At 34.5% G+C, this 26751-nt stretch overlaps 1 protein-coding gene across 4 annotated transcripts; it reads left to right on the forward strand.

The window, feature by feature from the left end:
• The first annotated feature begins 13012 nt into the window (after positions 1-13012).
• On the forward strand, positions 13013-26700 carry LOC110376514 (uncharacterized). 4 transcript variants are annotated; one of them, XM_064037367.1, is made up of 8 exons: positions 13013-13249; positions 15674-15911; positions 21729-21810; positions 22093-22248; positions 23084-23173; positions 24915-25004; positions 25082-25418; positions 26541-26700. In XM_064037367.1, the coding sequence occupies exons 2-7, from the start codon at positions 15810-15812 to the stop codon at positions 25108-25110; spliced, it is 549 nt and encodes a 182-aa protein (XP_063893437.1). In that variant the 5' UTR covers positions 13013-13249; positions 15674-15809; the 3' UTR covers positions 25111-25418; positions 26541-26700. The 4 variants fall into 4 exon arrangements, with proteins under 4 accessions (XP_063893437.1, XP_063893431.1, XP_063893429.1 ...); XM_064037361.1 differs by having other exon boundaries at positions 25313-25418; XM_064037359.1 differs by having other exon boundaries at positions 24915-25418.
• The last annotated feature ends 51 nt before the right edge of the window (positions 26701-26751 follow it).

Below are 26751 nucleotides of genomic sequence, written 5' to 3' on the forward strand. Positions count from 1 at the left end.
GCTTTTAAGCTAAGTACAATATCGTATAAATAGGGTAGATACAGGGTTATCGGTAATCGCAAAGGTCGCTTAGGTAAACGTCTTATAATTGTGTTTTGAAATTGCTGTGTACAAGGTTTTGGTGCTCAACAATAGAATGGGCAAAAACGAAAACTGAACTTAAATGAGTTTCGCTAACAAGCCAGACTGTGGTCAGCAAAAATTCATGCTAGTTAGTTGGTTTCATAATCGTTTTCTTTTCAGTAATTTGTTCTAACGAAAGCTGCATACGTTTTTCAGCTTGCATTTTTGAGTAAAACACAGCCTCATTATCTTCTTTGCAAAGATTGTCTATGGAGTTTCTTGCCGGTACTTCTCCAATATATCCACTCTTGTCTGTTCTACTTCGTAAGACCCACTCTTTGGAACCAAACACCTAGCTATTGACCTTTCTTAAACATACATCTATATGAAACAAGAACCTATGACTTTCGTTACGCATTGACAGTTGTCTATGAAATGATATTTTAAAAATACATATAATATTGTCAGTCTATGTAAACTAACCAGAAATATGGCGTTTGTCATATAAAAAACAGTGAGGAGTTCATTATATAATTCTAAACAAAACTTGATTATATATTTCGTTGAACTATTAAAAAAATACATTCAAGAATACCAGTAGTTTTAATACCAACAAGAACTATCTCAAAATTAAAGTACACACAACAAATACAAATATGAATTCTGGAATTTTCCGATCATTAGAGATCACTCTGCGTGTACCAATTTGCGTTTGTGTGTGTTCTGCTTGTACCAATTTTCGTATATGTGTGTGTACATATGTACAATATATAGTACCGATAACGAGCAGACATTAGCCGTGTGCTTGACATGGTAATGCGCAATCAGGCTTGATCAGCGATAGGTACAAGCGGATATCCTTGTTCGAGTGGGGCTATGGAGTGGGCGGTAACGCTGTTGGGGAGTTTGGTGTTTTAAGCTTCTGGAATAATATGCCTTTGTATTTAGAGGAGGTACTAACTGTTATGTGAGGTACATGTTTTGAATCCATGTTAAAAATATCTAAAGGCTTAGACTAGAATTTTTTACTGGATTAAGTAAAAACTAAAGAAGTATCTATCTTCACTCTTCGTCATATGCTAATGTAGGAAAGATTGTAATATATTCAATACATAGAAAAGAGTAGATTTTTATGATTTTGCGTCATCATAAGTCTGTTTATGCAACTAAAGAAAAACAATCGAGTCTTCAACTAACTGATCGCCATGGTTTTGAGAGTTGAGAAATAGTAATTGATTGTATTATTTTACAGGTTTGTCCCTTGCGGGTTCTTCGTCAATCCCTGTAGATTTTAAGAGCACTCATGCTAGTTAATAACGTAGTTTAAAAGATTACCTCATTGCAATTACACCCTTCTAGAACCAACTAAACATTATCCAAAAATAAATCACCCGCAGCTTTCTTGGCCCACCTTCGGCTGTCAATCACTTGGACCCCGCTCACTAAGCCGGTTATCTGTCGTACAAGATTGACGTACTATCTACACGTGTCCTCAGTAGTTATCTCCACCAAATTAGTATCGTTAACTCATGGAGAACAAAATTAGCAGCGGAGATGTCAAAATGCAAAATCTTATAAGAAAGCATCGCGCCAAAATGCGGGTGTTCGGGCGACGAGGAACATTACTAGTTCTCAAACGCCTTCTTAGAACCCGCTCATTAAAAAAAAACATAAATCACCTATCGTCCTAGCAAGAGGTATTAGGTTGCTCAGGTAACTGGGTTGAGGAGATGAGATATGTAAAATACTGGTAAATTAGCTGAATCCGGTCAGACTGGAAACTCAGAGCCTTTTCCTATCTATGTGACCCCAACATAGGGACAGCGGGAGATGGTGAAATCACCTTTCAATCAAGACCAACCTTTTACAGATGTCTCAAGGAATTGGAACGCTTCGTTAGTGAAATAGTAACTGTTCACGGCTACCATTGAACTAAAAGAAGGCGTTAGACCTACGTCGTCTCCGCTGATCTTTCTTTCCTCTGTTAACCAAACAGTAGCTGTTTGGTTTACGAGGCCCACTGATATTTTCTTCTAGTGTACTTCATTCTAGTACTCTAGGATAAATTGACCCCTGGTCACTAAGAAGATGTTTTGTTCTACGGGTCTTGGTATATTGGTCTTTAGTATTATTGGTACTAATTAAGTTATGACGAAAGGTCAGTCGTTTTATCGTCTTGACATTTTCTTGATTAGATAGTCATAGAGATGTTGATGCTGGCTGCTTATTTTATTATGTGTTTCTTTTATGTTGATGGTAGTTTATGTGTTCCGTGAATTATTATTATTTAACGTAGTTAATATTTACTACCCAATTATCTAAGCTAGTGATTAACTTAGAGTAGAGTTAAAAGCGATTTATTTCATGGAGGGCTAAGCACTGGCATTGTAAGTCAATTTGCAGTCATCCCAAATTAGCTTTTCTCTGTAACCGAATCAGCAGTAAGCACTTGAGTATATCTTGGACACCAATGGCTGATAAAAAGGTGAAGGAAAACATCTTGAGGAAACCTGGACTATAAAGTCTGAAATCACCAACCCGCATTGAGCAACCGTGGTAATTACTGCTTAATCCTTCTCCGTGTGGGAGGAGGCCTGTGCCCAGCAGTGGGACGATAAAAAGGCTGTAACAGTAACAGAAACATCAGCTAAATTGCACACCCAGAATCGTCAAGGAAATAAAACACGTTTTGCACCTATATTGGTATTCCTAAATATTCACCCTCCAAGAGCACCTGATTTATTATGTTTACCTACAAACACAAAAGGGCTTTCGATAAAAATAATCGATGCCACACCGTTATTTAATGCGATCCCTGCGTCCCCCGTGTCCCTGGATCCCCTCAGACACGTCAAAAGATAGCGTCAACTTGTGAATTATATGTCCCCCTTTCCTGAACGCGTTCATATGAGGGAACTTAGGACAAACAGTACGAAAAAAAAAATAAAAAAAATGATATAGTGCCTAACATAACTGTATGTTACGACGAGTACATAGTTCAGTTTAAGATTTGTTACGAGAGATTTTTGAAGAAACCGACATGTTATTTAATTAACTGTATTTACAAGATTTAATGACATTTCGAAACATTATCATCACCTCTTGTCTTTGTTGTCTGTTCTGAAGATATGACTATTCTTTAATGCATCGCCGTTAATTTTTTGGCACTTCATGAAAGGAGCTATCGAAAACGTCGAAAGTCACGTTTAAAAATATTTCTAAAACTAGTTAATAAAATACGCAATATCGATGTAAAATACGCTAAGCCTCGCTAACGGTAATTTTCTTTCACAAACGTAGACTGCCTTTCCACGTTCAGACGAACCATTAATTATATTTCAGGTACTCAAAAAACAGCTCAGCAATACATCTTATTTTTACCTAAACATGAAGATTAATGAGTATTCCTCACTTTGTACAAACGGCCCATTTTTCCTTCAAAATCCAAATTCTTTTGAACAAATAAATCAGTGACAGGTGTCCCTGACGTTTCACCCTCTTTCCTTCACCCGGGTTCCCACTCTAGCCTTTAATTAGAATATCCTGGGCTTGAAAATAGCTCGCAATTAATCCTGGAATATTGAAAGCCGAATAATTAATTGGTTTTATGGAAAAATAATTTATTAAGGCTCTCAGATTATTCTTGGCTCGCAGGCACTTAGCGTAATTGGTGTTTTTTAGACTTCTTCGTCTTTATGTAAATTGGGATTTTTCTTAAGATCGGATTTGGATGTGATGTAAGACCCTATTGAATGTAGTTATTTTAATTAAGGGTGTTTCTTTCTACAGGCTTTAAAGATTATTATCTCATTATTTCCTTACAAATCGCGTTTTCAATTAGCAGGCTTATAATCGCATAGAAGTTTCATTGAAACCTTATTTTTCTCTTAAAAATCTCTTCAAAGTAACTTCAGTTGAATGCAACCACAAATGTATAGGTACAATGTGTGATATAGAAATCAATAAGCTATCAGACATGTAACCCTAGTGTGCCTATATTAGAGGGGACAGTTCTAAAAATAACTCTAAACTGCATTCAACTTACGCTGTAACTAGAACGATTTAACTACCTACATATACAAACTATGAAATGTAACAGCACTTTCACGGTAGCGGATTTGCCACACGATTTTTTTACCAGAAAACAATTGACAACTAGACAACAACTGATTCAAGCGTTGCCTAGTAACCGCGAGGCAGATTTTTTGCCGCTCAAAATATGTCGCATGTATAAAAACTGAGCGGAAAATCCGCTAGTAGGAAAGCACTGTTAGATCCTTTTAAAGTAAAACGATGAAATATTCTTCAGTATAAAAGCTTATACATGTTCCTCTCAAAGTCTGAGATAGATCTTAATCGGTGCTGCGATTGACGTTGATAAAATTATCCAGACTGAAATATAGTTTAGACTTGTATTATATAAACGGCTGATTTCAGTATTGTACCGGCTTTCAATACCGTGTTTCGATATAAGTGAGGAAAAAGAATATATCTTTTTTATACTTTTAATTTAACTTTTAATTTATAAAATTGTTTTTATACTTTTTTTTTAAATTAAACCTTCAGCTTTGTTCCATATGTTGGAGCCGTGATTTAGATGGACCGGCTGCCCGTCGGATCTCCTCAACCCAGTCAAACGGCTAACCCAATATTCTTCGATAATACTGATTCTCTTCCTAGCTTCTACCTACAACGACTGCTAAATATGTTGAAATAACACCGGGACCCAAAAATTTTATATCATCGTCCGAAACATGGCCCAACGCGAATTGACAAGAAAGTCACTCATCCACGGACCGACCCTTCCAAGCATTGCTCAACCTTATAATCGACCAAAACCGTAGTAAGCCATACACTTCTCAAACACTACAATTCCTTTAAAACCCCCATAAACTAAAAGAAATCCTCCACACACCAAGAAAAGACATACCAAGTAAAAAAAAATAACATAAAGCTAAGTGGAAAATGACAGACTTTACCGCGACTTGCTTCATAAAATATTCAGCGGTGTAAAAGCGTTGCGCTGTTGATGTCGCGGGTCCGAGTTCGTACGTAATTGGTAGCGCGAGTGACATACCCCTGCTAGGTGGTAATTATTGGAGTGTGGCAACACTGGCTTTTGTTTTGGTCTGTCTGTGAGAAGTACGGGTAGAAATGTTAAAAGTATTTCTTCAGAAAACATTACAATTGTTTAAGCTATTCTGATGGTGTACCTAAGCTTAAAAGACAGACGAACAAAATACACTTGTATTTTTGATATTTTGAGAGTTATTTGTTGTTTAATAATTATTTTGTGAATCTACTTATTTACTTAAACGCTTACAGCATACTATAAAAGACTATTTTAATATCTTCTTGTAAAATATGAATCAAATTCTCTAAAAACTATTAATTAAGAAATAATTTAGTCAATCAATCATAGTAAAGTTACTTACGAGGCATCACATTAATCCAAACTAATATTATAAATACGAAAGTAACTCTGTCTGTCTGTCTGTCTGTCTGTCTGTCTGTCTTTCTGTCTGTCTGTCTGTCTTTTCTTCACGCCTAAACTACTGAACCGATTTGTGTGAAATTTGGTACAGACATAGTTTGAAACTTGAGAACGGACATAGGATAGTTTTTATTACAAAAAAAAATAAAAATAAAATTATTCCGGACATATAGCGCCATCTATTGGTCAAATCAAAAATCTGCTGGTAGTCACTATTCAACGCGAACGAAGTTGCGGGCAAAAGCTAGTTATACATAAAAAGGTAATTAATGTATGACTGACAAAAACTGCAGCCTAATATTAGTTTAAACTTTAATAGCACCACATTACCAACAATATTCTACGCATGAAAAGAGCAAAATAACTTGACTCACAATCTATCAAACCTGAAAGCTTTACAAACTTAACTCAAACTTAACCATGTTTGAAAGCACGTATTTCTGAAAGCAAAAATTATTATTTTCAAGCGAAACCATAATACTTTTCAACGAAGAAACACAACAAAAACTTGTTCTAAATTTTTCTTTACAAAAGTACATTCGGTGAGAGTGCCTTAGAGTTGTATACTGCAAACTTTTAGTCGGCCGATATTTTGTTTGGGCTCATAAGTCAAGTCAGAATGAGGATGAATGGCAGCATGCATATTACAAAGAACAGGTATTTAGCTGGTATCAGACCATCTGAAAACTTTGATTGGAATCAAAAATTTTCTTTAAATAAACCGGCCAAGTGCGAGTCGGACTCGCGCACCGAGGGTTCCGTACAAATCCTGTACAGATAAAAAGTGAGTCTCGCGCCAACCGTTCAGTTTAGAACAATCATAGTTATGATTATTCTGTGAGACCAAAATAGTTAATATTTTTTATTTTATAATATAACTAAAATAGTAGGCCAGTACCTTGTAAAAGTTATTTTATTAAAGTTATTTATATACAACATTTTGTAGTCATCATTCAGAAATCTGATTGAAAATAGCTAATTAAGGTTTGGGCATATCTGACCCATTTTGTAAAAACTGGCGGACATGAATCAAAGTAGTTTTAAATCGTGGAGAATGGTATGACGTTTCTTTGAATATAAATATTTTATCAAAATTCCATGGAGACGAATGTCCAGGATCGTTTGAAAAATATAAAAGACAAGCAGTTTCAGAGGATTGTACAGGTTGCAATGCTAGTTTTTATTGTTAAAGACTTTTCATAAAGAAGGAGGATGTCACTTAGGATAACCAGGATCTGATGAGGATCCGGAAACCCTGAGAAATCGAGGGCAACTCTTGAATATTGTAGGCACGCATCGAGTCAAACCCAGACATGTGAGTGTATTTTTGAGGGTACTGGTAAACAGTGAAGGTTTTTAGCTGATTTGATAATGGAGACTACAGAGAGTCGAGGGAACTCCTGAACGGTATGTTGCAACTACCACGTGTTTGGGCTTATTTTATTCGTATTGGCGAAGACTTTCCACATAGATAAGTTTGACTGCCATTGTGGGATCGATAGCAAAGATCAGATATAGTTATGGGAACTCCTTTACAATTTATAACGTAACGTTGTGTTGGAGCTTATTTTATTTTAGGTGATGAGAATTCAGTACTGATGGGATCTTTTATTTTTGAGGGATTAATCACCTAACGAGCCCCAGTTTCAGGTTTTTTTCGAAACTGCCTGACGACTTGTAACTGTCGAATTGTAACAACGACTGCTAGAGTGTAGGATTCGGGGCTGCTGGCTTTACGTTTCTAGAGCCTTGACAAAAGTGTAATTCTGTCCTTTTCTTTGTTTTATAAAGTCGGCTTTATTTTATTTTGTAGCATTTTACAAACAAATCCAACTTCAAACATATAAAAAAGCAACAGGAAAACAAAAGCAAGAAAGAAATTAAAAAGATGATAGGTGCATCGGTCTAGAAGTCGGTGTCTAGAGAATGCATCTATATTTATTTAACCACCGAGATCTAGACCGATGCATATAAATAGTTTTCTTGTTGTTTTTAGAAGTTGTTTTTTTTTTGTAAAAAGTTTTTATTTTTAACTTTTGTGAAAAGTTCTCGTCAATACGAATAATATAAGCCCAAACACGACGTAACTAAAACATACCGTTGAGGAGTTCTCTCGACTTTCTCACGTCTCCATCATCAGGTAAGCTCTAAACCTTCACTGTTTGATAGTATCACCAGACATACATCTGAGGATCAAGTTTTAATCCTATGCATGCCTACAATTTCTGATAGTTGCCCTCGATTTCTCAGGATTTCCATCATCAGATCCTGACCTGATCACAATGGAAATAAACGGCGAGTATACTCTTTTACTACAAAGAAATGTTTTCTCAAATCCGTCAAACTTGGTCGTTTAAATTCCCCATTGAAATGAGGAAAATATTTGATTTGATTTGATAATATTTTAATATTTTATGTAACTTCAAAGTTATCACTTTCGCAATTTTTCCTTTATCTGTACTATATAACGGTGCTTCTTGCCGAATTTCAAGATTCTGAGTTCACGGGAAGTACCTTGTAGGTTTTGATTCCCTAGCGTGTGACGGAAATTCGTCTAAGGTGTCGGTATAACTACTGTATCTTTTGATCGCGTTAACTTAGAAGTTTGATTTTTTCCCTGCCTAAAGGGACAATAGACCTAGGTATTTGGTATAAATTTCAATTTGATACCTTTATTCGTTTGTGAGTAATAAGGTAGTAAGTTTCATTTTATTAAAATATTTTTTTTTACATTATATAACTAAAAAAATGAGATTTTCGTAATTTTTCCTATATTTGCATTATATGACAATGCTTCATGCCAAATTTCAAGACTCTGAGTTTACGGGAAGTATCCTGTAGGTTTTGATTCCTTTGCGAGTGTCGAAAATTTGTTGAAAATATCGACATAATCGGCTGTATCTTTTGATTGGCTTGGCTTAGAAGTTTGATATTTTCCTAGCTTAAAGGGACAATAGACCTGAGTATTTCATGTGAATTTCAGCTTGATACGTCTACGCGTTCTTGAGATAAAGGGTCTTGACAGACAGACAGACAGACAGACAGACGGACAACAAAGTGATCCTATAAGGGTTCCGTTTTTTCCTTTTGAGGTACGGAACCCTAAAAAATGCCAACCGACCGACTGTTTAATCTTCAGTACCCATGCGGGTACTTTTAGAGTTCACACTATAGACTAGAGTCAGAGTTTTCAGTCGCTATGATACTGGCCAAATACCTGATCGTTCTTATGTGTTTATTTCCATTCATCTCCATACTGATTTATAAGCCCAAACAAACTGTCGGCCGACTAAAAGTTTGCAGTCTGAAAGGTAATCTTATACCTATAACTGTGGTGGGGTTTTTCATTCATTCGCCGTGAGGGAAATATCGTCCTTTCAGTCCGGAGGGCGCTTCAAAAGTGAGAGTCACCTCCTGAGTAGTTAGGAGTAAGTTTGCTAGGGCCCGGAGCACAGTGGTGGGGAGTGCGTGAATTTGTTTTTTTTTATTTATGATTATAATGAAATTGGTTGTGTATTGTAATGTGAGATGTAAGTGGGAAGCTGTGTATTTTTGCTAGACTAATAAAATGTGTTTATATACAGAATCTTACTGCCCACTCTCTGAAATCCTATAAGAGAATGTTTGTTACTTCCTTAGGGGCTAACGCTTAAACAGATTTTGATGAAATTGATGATTAAATGATGGCTTTCATTTGTTTAAGATTATATATCAGAGTAACATTTTTACGTGCTACTTTTTATCCGGGTGCGGGAAGAAGTTCCTTCAAGTAAATACGACTAGGTATCCATTATTGTATGCTATTCATAATATTTGGAGAGGCCTATGTCCAGCAGTGGACTGCGATAGGCTGATGATGATGATGATGATGATGATTCATAATATTTAAAACTCTCGTTAACAAAACCTATAAGTAATATGACTTGCGAAGGTAAAGCGGGACAGACAACAATGAGTCACAATATATCATCGGATACCATCTCCTGACAGTCTCTGAAGCGTGACCCATTTAACATTATCTAGTGGGCACGCAGCTAAGTAATCTGTGAGATTTTCAAGTTCAAGCTTTAGGTTATTGAAGTAGAACTGCTGGATTTTACTTTTTTCTGAAATAAACATAAAAAAAGGAAAAAAGAATTGTGGGAAAATTCTAAAAACGTTTTGACTTATAAGTAAGTTTGAATTCAGAGATGGATTTTAATACGTTAATGATAAAACCTAATCTGATTACATTATATTTCACCAGAGTTAGGACATCACACTATAGATGTTTAATTTCCTTCAAATCAGTCCATCCGTTTCAGAGCTGAGATGAAAACAGTATAGATGTTTTATTTCACCGAATCCGGTGAGTCATATTGTATGTGTAAATGTACGTGCACATTGCATATTGTCTTTGTATGATTCTGCGACTCGTCTACTACTGAGCACTATCGAGTCTACGCATACATTGTGCCTGTAGATTAAAACCAAGTACCTATAGCTGAACCACTTTCTTGAAATGAATTTAACTGCGGATTACAAAAACTGGTCCATTATTTGTTTTGCGATTTTAAATAAATTTTCATATTAGCATCATACATTTAATTTAAATTTCAATATCTAATCCGAAACAATGGATGGATCGATTATTCTCATCTGCAATAAGTAAACCACAAGAAAAAATATTTTCTAATCCTTTTTGTGGTACTCGGTGTGCCTCAGCTAGGTGAGTCAGCGGAAGTCGTACCTCAAGTAGTGACGGCGACACTCCGACTTTCAGACTTCAAACTTCAAAACCGCGGCGTCATGCTCTTAGCAGTCGGGTGAATGTGCGCTGATTTCTATAGAGCCTCTCGGTTTGTGGGTATTCTTGATTGCGTGCTATGGGGAGAATCGTGTGTGTGGAGGTTTTGCTTCGATACGATTAATTCAATAAAGTATATAATATACTAGCGAGCCGCATGGGATAACAGTATTTCCCAACTATTTAATGTATGTTATTATGCATATATATACCTAAGCCTTCCTCTTGAAACACTACCTGATAAAAAATCGGTTGCGTAGTTTTGAAGATTTAAGCGTGCAAAGGTACACGGATACAGAAAAAACGACTTTGTATATACATATATGTGTAGTGTTGGACATCAATGACTGTGTTTTGGAGGGCACGTTAAACTGTAGGTCCAGGCTATCATTGAACATCTTTGGCAGTCGTTACGGGTAGTCAGAAGCCAGTAAGTCTGACAATCAGTCTAATAAAGGTATTAGGTTGTCCGGGTAACTGGGTTGAGGAGGTCAGATAGGCAGTCGCTCCTTGTAAAACACTGGTACTCAGCCGCATCCGGATAGACCGGTAGCCAACACCAACATAGTTGGAAAAAGGCTCGGAAGATGATGATATACAACGTGGAACATTAAATGGGAAACACCTGCAAATAGTTTTATCAGAATAGTGAGCAAAATCAATTAAATCACTTTTTATGAGCTCTTTAGCCAGTGTTTTTATCAAGTGAAATGTTTGATTCGAAAGGCAATTTGTCATGCTTGAAGAATACAGTTGATGAATGTTTCGATAGTATGGCATAATTCATACAGTTGAACTGGAGACATATTTAAGATAAGCTGTTAGTCCCAGTTCCAAAGTTCCAATTCAATTGGATCTAATTCCCGCACCCGGAAAAAAACAGCCTATGCCTCAGGCCTGTATCTAGACTAGACGTTAAATTGTGTGTTATATTTTAATCAAATTGGTTCAGTAGTTTGAGCGTAAAAATGAAATACAAATGGACAGACAGACATTAACTCTGTTCGTATGTCTTTTTGTGTTCACAGCATTAAATATGGATTGAAACAACACAGCCGTTTACGTCACCACAAGACAACAACCAAAACAGCACCAAAATAACTTGAAACCAGCAATAAATAAGTTATTTAAGTTCTAAACTTATAACTCTCGCATTCTGTAGCTATGTCACGTAGTTAGTCCTAAACACTGCTTGAATAGACTGGCATTTCAAAAGCGACCTAGTTCGTGGATGCGTCAGTAAGATTGGCTTAGACCACGGAGGAAGGAACCAGTGGAGATGCCGTAAGGAAGGTAGGTCAAGCGTGTTCTTGTAGGTCAAGAAACATGCGGTGGGCGTGATCAGTTACTTAAAATAACGACGGACGGGTTCCTTGTAAAATCAAAGCAGTTTGTCAAAGATTGGTCTGGATTGAATCTGGGTGATTTTGTTTTGAAAATAATGGTCCGTCCATTCGCCATTCCATAGAAGGTATACCTATAAGGGCGAAGCTAGTAATGTTTCTTGTGCCTCAAACTCCCGCGATTCATTTGGTATGCTACATCTTAGGAGATTGTGCGTTATGACATCTCCGCTAGTCATTTTGTTCTCCATGGCTCAGCCCTTAAGGGAACGAAATGTATGTCACGCTTCAAAAACTACTTATAAACCGCAATGTTGTTTGTGAGACGGGAAACCGTGTTTCAGTAATGAAAACTTTGATGTATGTATATGTATACCTTTTCGCAGAAGTTGGCAAAGCAATGAGGGTGTCAAAGAAATGATTAGAGCCGGCCGTTTTTCACAGTTCTTCTACTTCCTACAACTCCTTCCGTGCCCGGATATTATCCTATTTTCAGGCTCTAGACAATAGGTATATGTGTACCATACATTGAAATTGTTTAAATGGTCGTGCTGTGAGAGCGCGATAGACAGTCAGAGTTCACTTCGCATAATCGGCATCACATCCGGAGCCTTTTCCCAACTACATTATTATGTATGTCGACTTCCAGTCAGGATGCAGCTGAGTAACTTACCTTTAACTTATTATATCAATCAATTAATATACTTTTTTCATTTAGTTTTATTTTATAGCCCATTGTTATTACTTTGATTTTAAGTATATATTTTAATAATAATGTCTTATCCGGCTAGTTGTTTCACCAACAGCAATTGAATACAAAATGTGTAAACAATTAATATTACGTCAAAGTTATAAGATAGACTTCTTAAGTAACTACAATATTATGCCTATTGCATAAAAATAAACATTTCTTTATACTGTTTAAAATATGAAATATTTGATCAAGAAAACACTATTGTACCTATTATGTAAATTTCAGTACGACAAAACGATATAAATGTTTTACTTTTAACTCTTCCTCTAGAAATAATATCAAATTATTATGACAATCACTTACGCAAAAGTTCATTCAAAACTCGACTTTATTTCCACAATCAACAAAGCTATATTTGTTCGAAAATTTCAAAGTAGTTACAACTGTTTAAAAATGAGATGGCAGTATGATCTAGTCCTGTGAAGACACATCTCTATATACACAGATGCACTCACACATGCACAAATTTTGTTTTGATTTAGAATATCTTAACAAAGGTTGTAAATATACTCGTGCGAAATTCTTTTACATAATTCAAATCAGTTTCAAATCAGTGCTACGGTAGCGTTGAAACGGATCACATATATTATTACAAATATATTGCAAAAAAAAAATAAAGTTTAAATAATATTGTGCCGCCATATTTCTTTTTTATGAAGATTGTGCAGTTTTGTGAATTCCGCGATTATTACTCGAAGATTTTATTACATAACTGTTTGTTTTTACATCGAACGTAGTATTTTTTTTTGTAGTAGTTTTCATTGTTATTTTTACGATTACGCTCGTTTCAGTCAACGGTTGCTGTTTTGGTAATTTTAAAAGCAAATTAAAATAATAATTTGTATTTTGAATATTTATAAAAAAGTGGAATATGTTCTTTCGAGATCACTGAGTGATGGTTTTGAATAAAGCAAGTTGCACCATTCAATTATAACGATAACGGAATCATTCAGTGGTCAAATTGCCGATTGGACCAATAGCCGGCAATTTCACGTTTTGTTATGACTTGGTTACTTTTGTGGTTAAATGGTGTAACTCATCCTCAATTATAATTTTAAAATGTGATACTTTTTGACACATTTCGGTCTACTTGATACATTTATTTCTAGGAATTGAAGGAAGGCTAAATATATAGGGTGATTGGTAAATTAGTGACCGATTCTTAAACACGTGATTATACTCATGATTGCAAACAACTTTACCAAGGAACAAACAATATTATAATCTTCATTTTAATCATCATTATCATCAGTTTGCACATAATTTTAAACTTTATGTTGGTTTGTTTTGGTATTGTGATTGAAGTAATGAGTATAAATAAAAAGTTTCTTTAGGAAAGTTGTTCTTGATCATGAGTGTAAAAGTATTGGTCACTAATTACCAGCCACCCTATATTCCTATAACATTTCCGTTTGTTCTAATTTTTATAATTATTTATTTAAATAAATACAGCTATTATCACAGACTTTATCTAATAGAATAGTGTAGCTAGGTATAGTTATAAGTAGGTTATTATTCCGCATGAAGTTTCAATATCAAAATTGGCATATGTGATACTATAGATAAATATTATCATGAAATACAATGAAGTGTAAAATATAGCCATAGCTAAATTTTGATTATAGTTCTACTACTGCATAGAAATCGAAAACAATCGAAATGATGAATGTTTTTGTATGAATGACTGCGCCGATTCTATTCATGCTACTATCAAAACATTACACATTAGTTGTGCAGACTTCAAAATTAACTAAAATGAAATAATGCTTGTCTAAAAAAAAATCTTTTAATTGATTGTCAATTTATTTTTTTGTGACATACATTTTTACAGCTAATTTCACCGACATTTACTTAATCGGTTGGTTAAATCACAAGTTGATTTTGCTACGAAGCAGAAATTTTCATGTAGTCTAGTTTTTGCCCAACCTTGCTATGTGAAATTATAATTTTAGTAACTGAAGTCCAAAATGGATGGTTTAAAGTCGACTGTTAGGGGTGTTTAATTATGATTAACAGTAGTTTATTTTAAACAGACGTTTATCATATTGGTAAAAGTGAGCTTTACTGTGTAGGTAAGGGAAAATGTAAATATTATGACCACTTGCTCTTGACATCTGCGTGCAATACTTTCAAAGTATAACATTAACGATGCACGTGCATCATTGTCAAGATTCTAAGTATATACAAATTATCTCGAAGCACAATCTATATGTTTTGAGAACTAAATTGTTTAATGTTAAGAAAGATTTCCTGATCATACAACTCTGTAATAGTGTCATTTGCTCTCCTAGATTTGTGATCAAGAGTCTTGGCAAGACTTTAGAAAAGTGATTTTGAAAATTTCTAGTTAAAAAAATTAAAATATCAACTTAATATAATTATACCTATAAGTTGATGAATGGCAAAAAACAATGCAAGGAAGAAAATATTGGTTTCACATTCTTTTTTCCATTGCTTTTGAAATATTACATATTTAACGAAAAATCGTGGTCGGATTGAAAACTTCCTATTTTTTTGGTAAGTCGGTTAAAAAACTTAAAAAAATATTTTACCGTTATTGCAATGAATGTAAGACATTAATATAATGTTCTTCACGAAGATATGAAGTAACACAAAAAACACGTGTTTTACATAAAGATAAAAATTGATAGATGACCCCTTTTTTGCTCGTTCATATAAAACAAGAGGGAGATAAAAACGTAAGATTTGACATACATGTACCATGATTTAAAGGGTTCTCTTAATAACAGCTCGTTTTCCTTGTATTTCTGAGCAAAAGGTACGTTTTTTCATACAGTTCCATTTTTTCGTCCTAAATCGAAAGAGGAAAGTCGTTGTGAGAGAAATCTCTGATGGGATGTCGTTTGTATCTGATTTCACTGGCAGATACGCGTCGCGGAAAAATCATGGGCATACTAGGAATATACTTTTTGTGATACCGAGGCGAATGTGTATCAGTTTTGTGATTTCTATCATTGTCGTGTCAAAACTGATAGTTGTATTCATGCATATTTTTGTTAACCAATCAAACAAACCATTGTAAAGCATGCAAGACTTAACTCTTTAAATAATTTGTTGGTTTGACTGTAATAGTTGCTCCAGGTGGGAGCCACTTCCCGCGGCCGAGTTTTTATCCATTCAAAACTACAATACAATATTTGAACAATATTTAACAAACTAGAACCTTCCTTCCATTCCTAATTTACCATTCATCAAAACATTCACCCACACAGGCACAGAAAAACGCACACAACGACACGAGACATAGTAAAGAAAGTGTTTCTAATATAATTTGAACAGACTGACATTGTTCATTGTTCATTGATACGTCGTGTCGAGTGGTGTCTAGTCTATGGACGGAACTGTGCAATGAGGCTGTTCATGACTATTTCCTTAATCCTACTGTGTTTAGTGGACAAAAGTTATGGTGGTTTTAAAGATTTCCTGACCAATCTACCGAGTGAAGTCGCCGTAAGTACTTTTGTGTGAAAACTGCACCTTTTTTCTAATCAATCTGTGTGGTATGTCATTTGTAATGTCACTAATAATGTAGATAGACTTAGTACAATCAGCTTCAAAAGTAGATGAAGAAATCATAATTTTAAAAACTGTTAAACACCGTTTTGTTCACTTACTTACTAGAGTATTCACCTACTATTTTTGAGGTTTAAGATGTTGAGTTCATTTCGGCGTTTGTGTTGTTAAGAAATTATGTCCCTTAACGATGTAAGGCAGTTAAGCAAAGTTTTGATTTGTTCCGCTACTTTTGACTCTAACCGTACCTCCAAGTTATCTGTTAAAATATATATTTTTAAGGGTTTTTTTAAATGTATGTTGGCATATTATTCTCATTTGGATCTTTATCTATTGTTATTTTTAGTACAACTAATAACAATGAATTATCCATACATGCAGAATTAAGAAATCTGTTATCTTGGGCGTAATTTTGATATCACTTTTACTACAAAAAGTGCGATATTTATTCACTTATATCTTTAACCTTAATGGTTTAGTTGCCATGAAACCGGCATAAAGTTTTCTAACCAGTTTTGGGACACGGAAGAAAACGAAACCTTACTTTTATAGCCATAATCTTTAGCCATAATGATTATTTATGGTGAACTAAATAATATTTATTCTAGCTAGTAATAAACTCGGGTAATCAGCCCAGACTCCACCAAAGCGAAGCAGAGTGGAGAAGTTTTTAAACATTCGATGTAGGTTATTTATAAAATGATCAATTCAATCAATAAATAATAATATATTAAACAAACCTTTATTCTGATAGTTTTATGTAGTCCTCTTTAGCTCTAAAATAGCGTCGTCGTGCCACCCGAAAGACGTCCACTGCTGGACAAAGGCCTCCCCCCAAAGGTATAGGAAAAAAAGTTAATAGGCGTTACATTTTTATAATTCAATTTATTAAAAAAATAATCTTCTTATATATAAAAATGAATTGCTGTTCGTTAGTCTCACTAAAACTCCGGAATGGCTGGACCGATTTGGCTTATTTTGGTTTTAAAATGTTTGTAGAGGTCCAGGGAAGGTTTAAACGATACGAAGTTTACGGGATCAGCTAGTTTAAAATAATGTTTTAAGAAAGCAATCATACTGGAGAGGGCGGAGACCAGATGTCTGAATATCCAAATTCATCCAAACTCTATTGGTGGTTAAAAAACTTCTCCGCTACGCTTTAGTGGATTCTGGGCCCTAAGGCTTCAAAAAACCTACAATTTGGAAGCTAATCTTTCTGAATAAAAACAGAAAGAGTTTGACAATACTATCATTCCAGGCGTTGGACAGCTATGGAATAATCTGTTGTGAATTTGATTGTTTAAAAACAAATGCGACTGTATTACGACGGAATAAAGTTCTGTTTTGATTGGCGTGTGTCATCTAATAATGGTTGGAACTAAACTGGGAAGTTTTAAGTGAGTATCTTTTTACCTTACGTTTTTTTTTTATTTTTATTAGTTATTTTTTATTATTAAAAAAAATCGTTGAATATTATTCTGACTGTGAAATAATCACATAATACGTAAAATAGTGTGCTGAAGACATAAGTCAGTCCAATGTTATATTAAACTTTGATTTACCAAATCAATCTCATTCACACATTCTAATTACAAATCCATTCAATTATTATCATAACTAAACTCTGAACATCTACTACATTGTATGCATGCAATTTTGAACTGTAATACGCTACAGATAATGTTGTTTTTTGTAAGGATTTCTTTAGAAGGGCTTGGGACGCTTTAATGGATGCGCTCGCGTCTTTGCAGAAAGCATTCAGCACGGCTTGGACATCTATAACTGATGCTATCCACAGACCTCACAGGATAGTCCGTCTGGGGAAAAGAGGAAGTAAGTCAACACAATATATTTTACTAGCGACCCGCCCCACATCCTTGGCAGTCGTTACGGGTAGTCAGAAGCCAGTAAGTCTGACACCAGTCTAACCAAGGGGTATCGGATTGCCCGGGTAACTGGGTTGAGGGGTTCAGATAGGCAGTCGCTTCTTGTAAAGCACTGGTACTCAGCTGAATCCTGTTAGACTGGAAGCCGACCCTAACATAGTTGGGAAAAAGGCTCGGAGGATGTGTGGGCCTTTACCACTCTTTAAAAATTAACACATGTAAAAATTTTCAGGATTGAAAACTTTACCCACTCAAGCAACTGAAAGGACAGAACCGCCCCCCACTACACAGCCTTTCAAGTTTTTGAGAATCAGTACGGAAGGTCCTCGGGTGACCATTCCGTTAATAACGTCACCAAGTTTCAGGACTTTCGGAGATTGGAGGAGGATGCAGAACGCACATTATGTTGTGAACAAGAAGAACAGATTTGATGGTAAGTAATAGATGTTGTGGGCTTCAAACTATAGTGTGGCTGGAGAATTCCTATTTTTCAGGATGTAAAAATCTAAATGTAGTATCTTTCTGTGTCTTTCTGTGCGTGTGTGACCTTAAAATGATTGAAATGTTCTATTAAGTTGTTTATAAACTAAAAAAGAAACAATGTTATGACTTGATAGTTTCATATTGTATATAACGACAACAAGTAGTTTTGCTATGTATTTTAAATCGTAAGAAAAAAAGTGCTGGTTAAATTTAAAAACACATTATTTGCACATAAGTCCCTATAGTTTGAAGCCTGCAAATGTTTTTTAAAAAATAATTTAAGTACCTAATGTATTTTTCAGGTAGGTCGTACTAATATTATATGTATAGCAGATTTAAAGGCCAGATTTCCCAAAAATCTATTTGAGTACACTCTTTCTATGCTTCCTTTACATACTTATGTAGGTACGTACGTGTAGGTAGGTTTATTGGTATTATTTGAATATTTAAATATAAAGATTCGTTTAATTAATAAATATTAATTATAATGATTGTATCTTCATTGCTTTCAGATATGAGTAAGTTAAATATACAATGTGTCCCGGGGATAAGTGACCGCCCGAAATTTTTTGAATATTTGTACAAAATTAAGGATAATTTCCTTTATATTTGGGACTTACCGCCTTTGGTTTTTTTTTAATGATTTTTAGTAAATACTGTGACGTGCTGCAGTTTTTTTAAGATATTTCCTAAGTTTTACATCTTTTAAATTCTTTTTCTTTATTGACTAGCCGACATCATAGTTTATCAATTAAAATTATCAAACATAACAAAAATGTAATAAAACATTTATTAGAAAAAAAAGAAAATAAAAATTCAAAGAAAATAACGCCTTTTTTTCAGTTTTTTCAAAATAAGTCCAATAAATGCCCCGATAATATCACTTTCTTTTAATTTATTAATAAACTACATGATATTTCCTACAATAGCTCACAACAATGTTTGCTGCTATTTCAAACAAATGCAAAAATACAGTCAGTTGAAATTTGAAAAAAAAGAGCAAAGCATGTTATTAACAGGCCTGACGATAAAATTTTTTTAATGATTTTTTTCAAAAATATAAATGAAATTATCCTTAATTTTGTACAAATATTCAAAAAATTTCGGGCGGTCACTTATCCCCGGGACACATTGTATAATATGTGTCTAAATAATAAGAACAAATAATAATTGATCATTTATTTTAATTTTTAGTATTTTATCCTCGTGTCATTTTAATATTAAAATTTAATTATTGTTTTCTTTTTAGTGTCCAAAGAGTCTTTTCGCATTGCTAGACTCTATTTTTAAAGCAAAACTATAAAAAAAAACTTTTTATGCACCTAGGTCGAAATAAGTTCGTAATCATCTCTTAAAGTAATAAGTAAGTTATTTAATGAAGATATAACTTATTTTAAGTCTCAATGTCGTATAGCAAAAAATTGAAAACATTGCCGTCAAAAATTCGTTCACTGGGTATCACCCTATGTTAATAACTAGCCATTTCGATCATTGAACTACTGCCCGTAATGGGATAAAATATAGCCTGTGTTATTGGAGAAGAGTGTAGCTGTATGACAATGAAAGAATTTTCCAAATCGGTTCATTAGTTTCGGAGCCTTTAGGGTACAAACTAAGACACAAAAAAATTATTCCTCTTTATTATAGAAGTATAGTTTTTTTTTATATAAGCCCATATTGAATTGAATATTGAATTATTTCCTTGTTTACAGATCGAGACCCGGATATCATATTTTTACAAACGCCTAAGCCAGAAACTGATAGATATTATATTAATGATTATCAGACTGAAGAGACGTTTGTACCACTATTGTATATTTAATAAATATTACATTAATTAATAACATTGTTAATTTTCTTAAGATATAAAAAGTTGGAAATCTTTTAGTGGTTTTATTGATCATTATTCTTATATTAATATGTTCGCCATTTAATTGGCTTGTAATTTTATAATTTGTTATTTTTCTCACTTCGTAAGTATATAACAAAGTTTGAAAAACATAACTCTTCTTGGCAGTCGGTTATAAATAATATTTAAAAATAAATTCTTACTAATTCCTAAAAACTATTTCCATATCGTAATTGAAGTTTGTAACTATTTTATGGACATAAAATAACAATAATGAGCGAATAGATGAGAATGGGAACCAAAAAATATTTGTTGTTCTAGCTGTTGCTATCTTAGACTAATGATTTGCGACTTCTAAAGATTGATAAATGTCTATAGGAAATTCTTCTGTCTATTTCAGCAGCCTAATTTAATGTATCTCACCAATACATGCCCAACGCGGTGAATATGGGCAAATACACCTGTGCTATGTGATAGATTGTGTCTAGGGAGGCCTTTGTCAAGCAGTGGACGTTTTGTGTGACGACGAATAGAGTGTAGAAATAAATAACTAAATAAATAAAATAAATATAAACTTTTTGTACAGCTGATAAAATTTAAATTATTTACCAAGCAAGTATGCAGTCTTTTTCTACGGAAAGTCAACATTCCGCTGTAATTGCAGCGTGAGGGTGTGGTAGACTCTTACTGACTGAAACCCACCATGTTCCTTCTTTAGTCCTTTATGTACCGGGTTAACTCTTTCGAACAATCCCAGCCCTGGATACCTCTGAAGATACGTAGATATTTTAGTTCAATTTGCTTGAAATATTAATTCCATTTTTTTGCGAACTATTCAATTACTGTAATACCAAAACATAGTTATACAATTTTTAAGAATCTTTTTAGTAACACAAATAAATTCTTGTTTTCCCCGGAAATTTGAGTTCGCATACAATGTTAAGACAATAAAATAAGGAAGTTACATACATATGTTTGTTTTAAAACTTAATATATAAACATATAACAAGTTTAAGATTGTCCGGTCTTTATCAAGTCATTCACAGTTTGTCACCACAATGAACAGATATATGCAATTCTTAAATGTGCAATTAACTTTAATGTTGTTTAATAATTATAATTGTGTGTTTTGTGATTCTGTTACTAATTCGGAGGTAAGATTATTTTCTTTGTTTTTTTGTTCAATTTTTGTTTGCACCTCGATTGTATAATATTTTTTTATTACTTTTGACTGATTTTATAATGTAAATATTTTTCCTGTACATATTTCTGTTTGTTCTTTTTATATTTAATTGATTTTTTAGTATGTGAAGTTACTATGTCCAGACATATCAATACTGGAAATGTTGAAAATATTTTTAATTAAAAGAATTGCTTGGCTTGGTCAAGTTTTGTGAAAATCCGGTATTTAATAAACAACATACTTTTTATAAAGTATATATAATTATATTTCTACATCCAACAAAATAGCTAAAATCATGCATATTATCTAAGTACTACTTATATTATGTGACGTTTATATGATATTGTTTGCAGGAGGCTTTCAAATCAACATGGAGTATCATTAAATCGAAGGTCCCGGCGACCCTAAGTATTGACAGACCATATAAACGAGCAGGTAATTCATTAAATATCCAATATATTTATTTAAAAAAAAAAAAATTATAACTAAATATCTGAAAATAGGATAGAGACCGGTGATTATTTTAATTTACCTATATTTTATGAATATTTTTCATACATCTTTTGCCAAATCTGACGAGACTGACAAAGTGCAACAGCGCTCAAGCCTCAAGCTATAAAATGAAAAAAATATGTAATGATGTTAATTTCAAATTTTAAGTACATATACTACCTAAATCATACTCTACGACTATATTCAAAATATTGACCTTTGCAGTATTACCATATACTCAAAGTTCGGGGGCATCAACATACGACCAGGCAACAGAAAGGCATGGATACATTATAGAAATACCTGTCATACAAGAACCAAGATCCAGATTCCAAAATAGGTACAGAATGATACCATCGCCTATTTACAACTACATTAGAGGTATAACATGTTTTTATTTTGTTAAAATATATTTAGTCCGGTTTTACAGTCGCACTGACGCCCGATTGTGCTAAGTTAATAATGTCACAATTGAATAGCACAGTTTTAACCTTAGCGGACATTCTGCTACTAATATAAGACCAATCATATTCGATTGGTTTGCGATTGGTCTGCCATTTGGTCTATACGGTAATTTGCTCTGCAATAAAATCACAGAAATGGATAAAAACGTTTATTTAAAAGAAAAAATAGTGGAATGCCACATACGCTTCAATCGTAACTGAGACGTGATTGGATCTCAGTCAAATGTGAATCGTAAGTCACTTAAGTAAAATTAGTAGAATCGCGCCCCTGACCATTAAACATTATTCAAAGACAATTTTGTTTTAATATAATTATGAATATGCGTTCAGCGTGACTGTAAAACTAGCCTTACAGCTCCCGCACACTGCAAACCAAACTATCGGCCGACAAGTTGGTTGATAGTTTATTTTGAAGATGATCGTAAATTCATTAAAAAATGCAGTCAGTCTGATACCGACCGGATATCTGATCAATAATCTTCACACTAATTTATAAGGTCGATCAAACTATCGGCCGACTACAAGTTTGCAGTGCCCCCATGCTCTTATTATTTTATGTAATAATTCATTCACAAATGTCAAAATTGCATTTTTTTTTTCATTGTGTACTGAAGTCAAAACTTTTGCTAACTTAGCACGTCAATTTTTTGTCCCAATGTTTTGTTAAAACTTAACTGCTGTTATACGCAATTGTCTGTAACTAACATCACTAATATAACATTAACCTATTTTATGACACCCCATCACTACAGGTAACAGAAGAATTGAAGAACCTTATCATTCCAAGTTGAGTGTGGGTTCTATACCAGACAATGAATTGGCAATCGAACATCCAAGCAAGAGTAAGTATTACTGGTTAATTCAAAGTAAACCATATTAAATATAGTCGCCTATGAATGTCCTGTCTTGTGCCGAAGGGCTCGATAAACTGTAGGTCCCGGCTGTCATTGAACATCTTTGGCAGTCACTACGGGTAGTCAGAAGCCAGAAAGTCCGAGAACTAGTCTTGCCTAGGGGTATTGGGTTGCCCGAGAAGCCGGGTTGATGAGGTCAGATAGGCAGTCGGTCCTTGTAAAACACTGGTACTCAGCTGCATCTGGTTAGACTGGAAGCCGATCCCAACACAGTTGGTAAAAGGCTAGGCAGATGTTTGTCCTGTCAGTATCCCAATTGTAAAAAACCCCCGACCCAAAAAAAGTACGCAATAATTATGACAAAAGGTTAAAAACGCTAAACCCTATAAAAAGCAAAAAATAACTTTAACACTACGTAAACTAAATTTTGTCGTGTCGGGGGACCGCTCTAATTCATTACTTTAGATACGTGTTTTTTTTAAACGAATGTTGTAATTAGGTAGGTATCATTTGATTTATGTAAGTATTTATGAAGGTAAAAAGCGGTCCCCCGACACGTCAAAATTTAGTTTACGTAGTGTTAAAGTTATTTTTGCTTTTATAGGGTTTAGCGTTTTAACCTTTTGTCATAATTATTGCGTACTTTTTGGGTCGGGGGTTTTTTTAAATTTATAATTTTATTTTATTTCATGCTTTTTAAAGGAGCTCCTTAATTTTTCCTTCTTTCATTTAATTTATTTTATCTTAAGATGGGGTCGCTATTTGCGATCTCGGCCAAAGGAAGCTGTTTAACAATCCTCATGACAAACTGGCTCTGGGAGAATTGCACAGATTGAGAAACAATAAAGATTCACCTTTGGACATTCTAGATTTTCAGCAAAAATATAAATCGGTTTATCCGTTTAATTCCGGCATCCCAGGGTTTCATCCGCCACATTCCATTTCCAGCATTAGGTTCTCGTCAATCAGAAACATGAAGAGAACTCGTCAAGACAAATTCAACGAGCCCAAACTCGATGGGTTTACTAAAAGGCAGTTCAGGGTTACGTCTCCTACCTTCGTGCCCTAACAGCAGACCAGCTCAGTGGTTCCAAAAGACATTAGTGTTTCAAATTTCAGATCCCACATATACGTGCAAGTAAACTGAGCGTGTAACATTCCTATCACATCTAGCAAACGAGCTGATGACCTTGAAGACCTGAACCGATTTCCACCAAACATAGCTAAGAACACTCCCGACTGACATACCTTTTAAACAAAAAAAACCGCATTACAATCGGATCATCCGTTTGGGAGCTACGATGCCACATACACACACACACACACACACACACACACACACACACAGACACGTCAAACTTATAACACCCCGTCGTTTTTGCGTCGGGGGTTAAAAATAGGTATGCAAAGCATGACTGCTACGCACGGGGTGTCGGGTTCGATTCCCGTGACGTTCTGAAATCATATTATGTGGGATTTAGAAACTTTCCCAAAGCAACTCAAAGTGGAAGTTGTTGGTGCTGCAACTTGGAGAAAAGGTAAATGATTGCCGTCCCATCAGGCTATGAGAGTGTGGGAATAGGGAGTGCACCTGTGTCTGCAAATGATTGTACTCTATAAAATGTCCTGCGTGGATGGCTGAGATCCTCGGAGAACAGCCGTCGTGGCCTGTACGCGAGTATTATTATGTCAGGAGCTAGCTACTTATATTCTATACAAATCACTTCAGGAAACAGAGAATTTGCTGAGCCATACCAATCTTCAGACGAGGAGGAGTCTCTATTGGAAAGTAACTTTGATATTGAAAAGGAACACGTGGGTGAGAATTCTTCAAAAACCTTATGCATGAGTTTTTTGGGGAAAAGTGAACTTTTAATAATTTTTCATCCTTTACAGAAATTATCTACTGTCCAGGCTCGAAATGAAGGAATTAATATACTTATATTTATATAGCTTTAAAGTATCTTAGCATGTTACCTTTATTCTTGCATGTTTTACCAGTCTTGTTTGTGTGTCTTATTCTTGCATGTAGCACGTTCTAGCTAATTTTGTTTGTTTTCTCCTTAAAGAATATTATGTTTATTCAATATTTATAATTAAATTGTATTTCTTGCTGCAACCAATTAGATCAATTTCAACTACAACTCTTACTTGATCCGCCGGGTGAAAAGCCATTTAGCCGTAGGAGGTTCCAATATTATAATGGAAACGGCCAATAATGTTTATATTTAAGGTGAGTTTCAAAGGTCCTTTCTATTTTGACACATTTTAAGGGTGGGTTACACCATGTAACTACAAACTATTGATTACATTAATAGTGTCTTAGTCGATTGTTTTCTCAGCCAGCGGCGCAGGACATATTATAGTGCACAAGCATTTGCGCAGACACAGGTGCACTCCCTATTCCTTCACTCTGATAGCCTGATGGGACGGTAATTCGACCAAATTGGCGGTTAGTTTGACGGCTGGTTATGGTTTGATTATTGTTACGTGTAAATGAAATGGTGCAACCCACCCTGAGTAAATTTTCTTATTAACGTGTAAGTGATTTCATAAAGTGGAACTTATATAGAAATGTGAAACCTTAATAATTAGTTTTCGTGTAAACGAAAATCTAGATTTTGATCGAGAAAATTAAGTAGTTTACTCGTAAATAATGTGGTAATTACAAATTACTTTCTTAATTACCTTCACAATTTACAAAGATCTAATCAGAACTGGTTATTAAGGTTACTCATATAAATTAATATTGAAGTAGCGAAGCCAAATATTTTATACTATGTAGTAGACATCTACTCATAGTTGATTAAAGCGCTTTCACACTAGCCAATGTATACGAGCGACATAAAATAGTGGTACAAACGATGACATTCGAAATCGCGCGACAGTTTTTTCGCAGCTTATTCTACGCGCGACACATTCCGCGAAATTCGGTAGTTTGAAACCGCTTTTATAGTTTGAATCCATTTTTTTCATGTAAAAGGAATAGTGAAGAAAACTTGCATGATTTGTTTTTCCTATATTTTTGCTGGATGCATGCCGCATAGTTTTTGAGGTGAAATATCTGTAGCTTGGTAAATACGTGCATGACAATCCCCCATGGCGCATGTGTAAACATGGGAAACCGTTAGTTGGACAACATTAATATTACATTTTTTTTTTATCAAACTTGTTTATGGTAAACTGGCTACTTCCCGCGGCTTTACCTGGAGAAGATTCTTTACGTACTCGATAAAAATATAGCCTATATAACTCGGGGTAGCCCCAATACTGAAACAATGTTCTCTCTTCGGTATATTAGTCTAGATAAGTAATAATAATATAGTCGTATTTTAAAATAATCTGTGTATTTCAGAACCGGATTGGTTTGAGAGACAAGAGGCACCCCCCTCCCCTGTGTCTAAGAAGTCTGAAGCCCCCTCCTATCTGCTTGACTTCAAACTCTTTAGGATACATTTTTTTTACAATCTTGTCTTAAACTTTTTGTAATAGGACAATTTTTTAAATTACAATTGTACTGCAAAATAAAAGTGTTTGTTTTTTAAAATAAAGATTCAAAAAAGACC

Source organism: Helicoverpa armigera, chromosome 2, assembly GCF_030705265.1.
Source record: "Helicoverpa armigera isolate CAAS_96S chromosome 2, ASM3070526v1, whole genome shotgun sequence".
NCBI classification, from domain to species: domain Eukaryota; kingdom Metazoa; phylum Arthropoda; class Insecta; order Lepidoptera; family Noctuidae; genus Helicoverpa; species Helicoverpa armigera.

Coding starts and splice junctions, on each gene's coding strand:
- LOC110376514 (XM_064037359.1), top strand. CDS start 15,810: ATGAGGCTGTTCATGACTATTTCCTTAATCCTACTGTGTTTAGTGGAC. Junction 21,811..22,092: donor CAGACCATATAAACGAGCAG/GTAATTCATTAA, acceptor TGACCTTTGCAG/TATTACCATATACTCAAAGT. Junction 23,174..24,914: donor AATCGAACATCCAAGCAAGA/GTAAGTATTACT, acceptor AAATCACTTCAG/GAAACAGAGAATTTGCTGAG.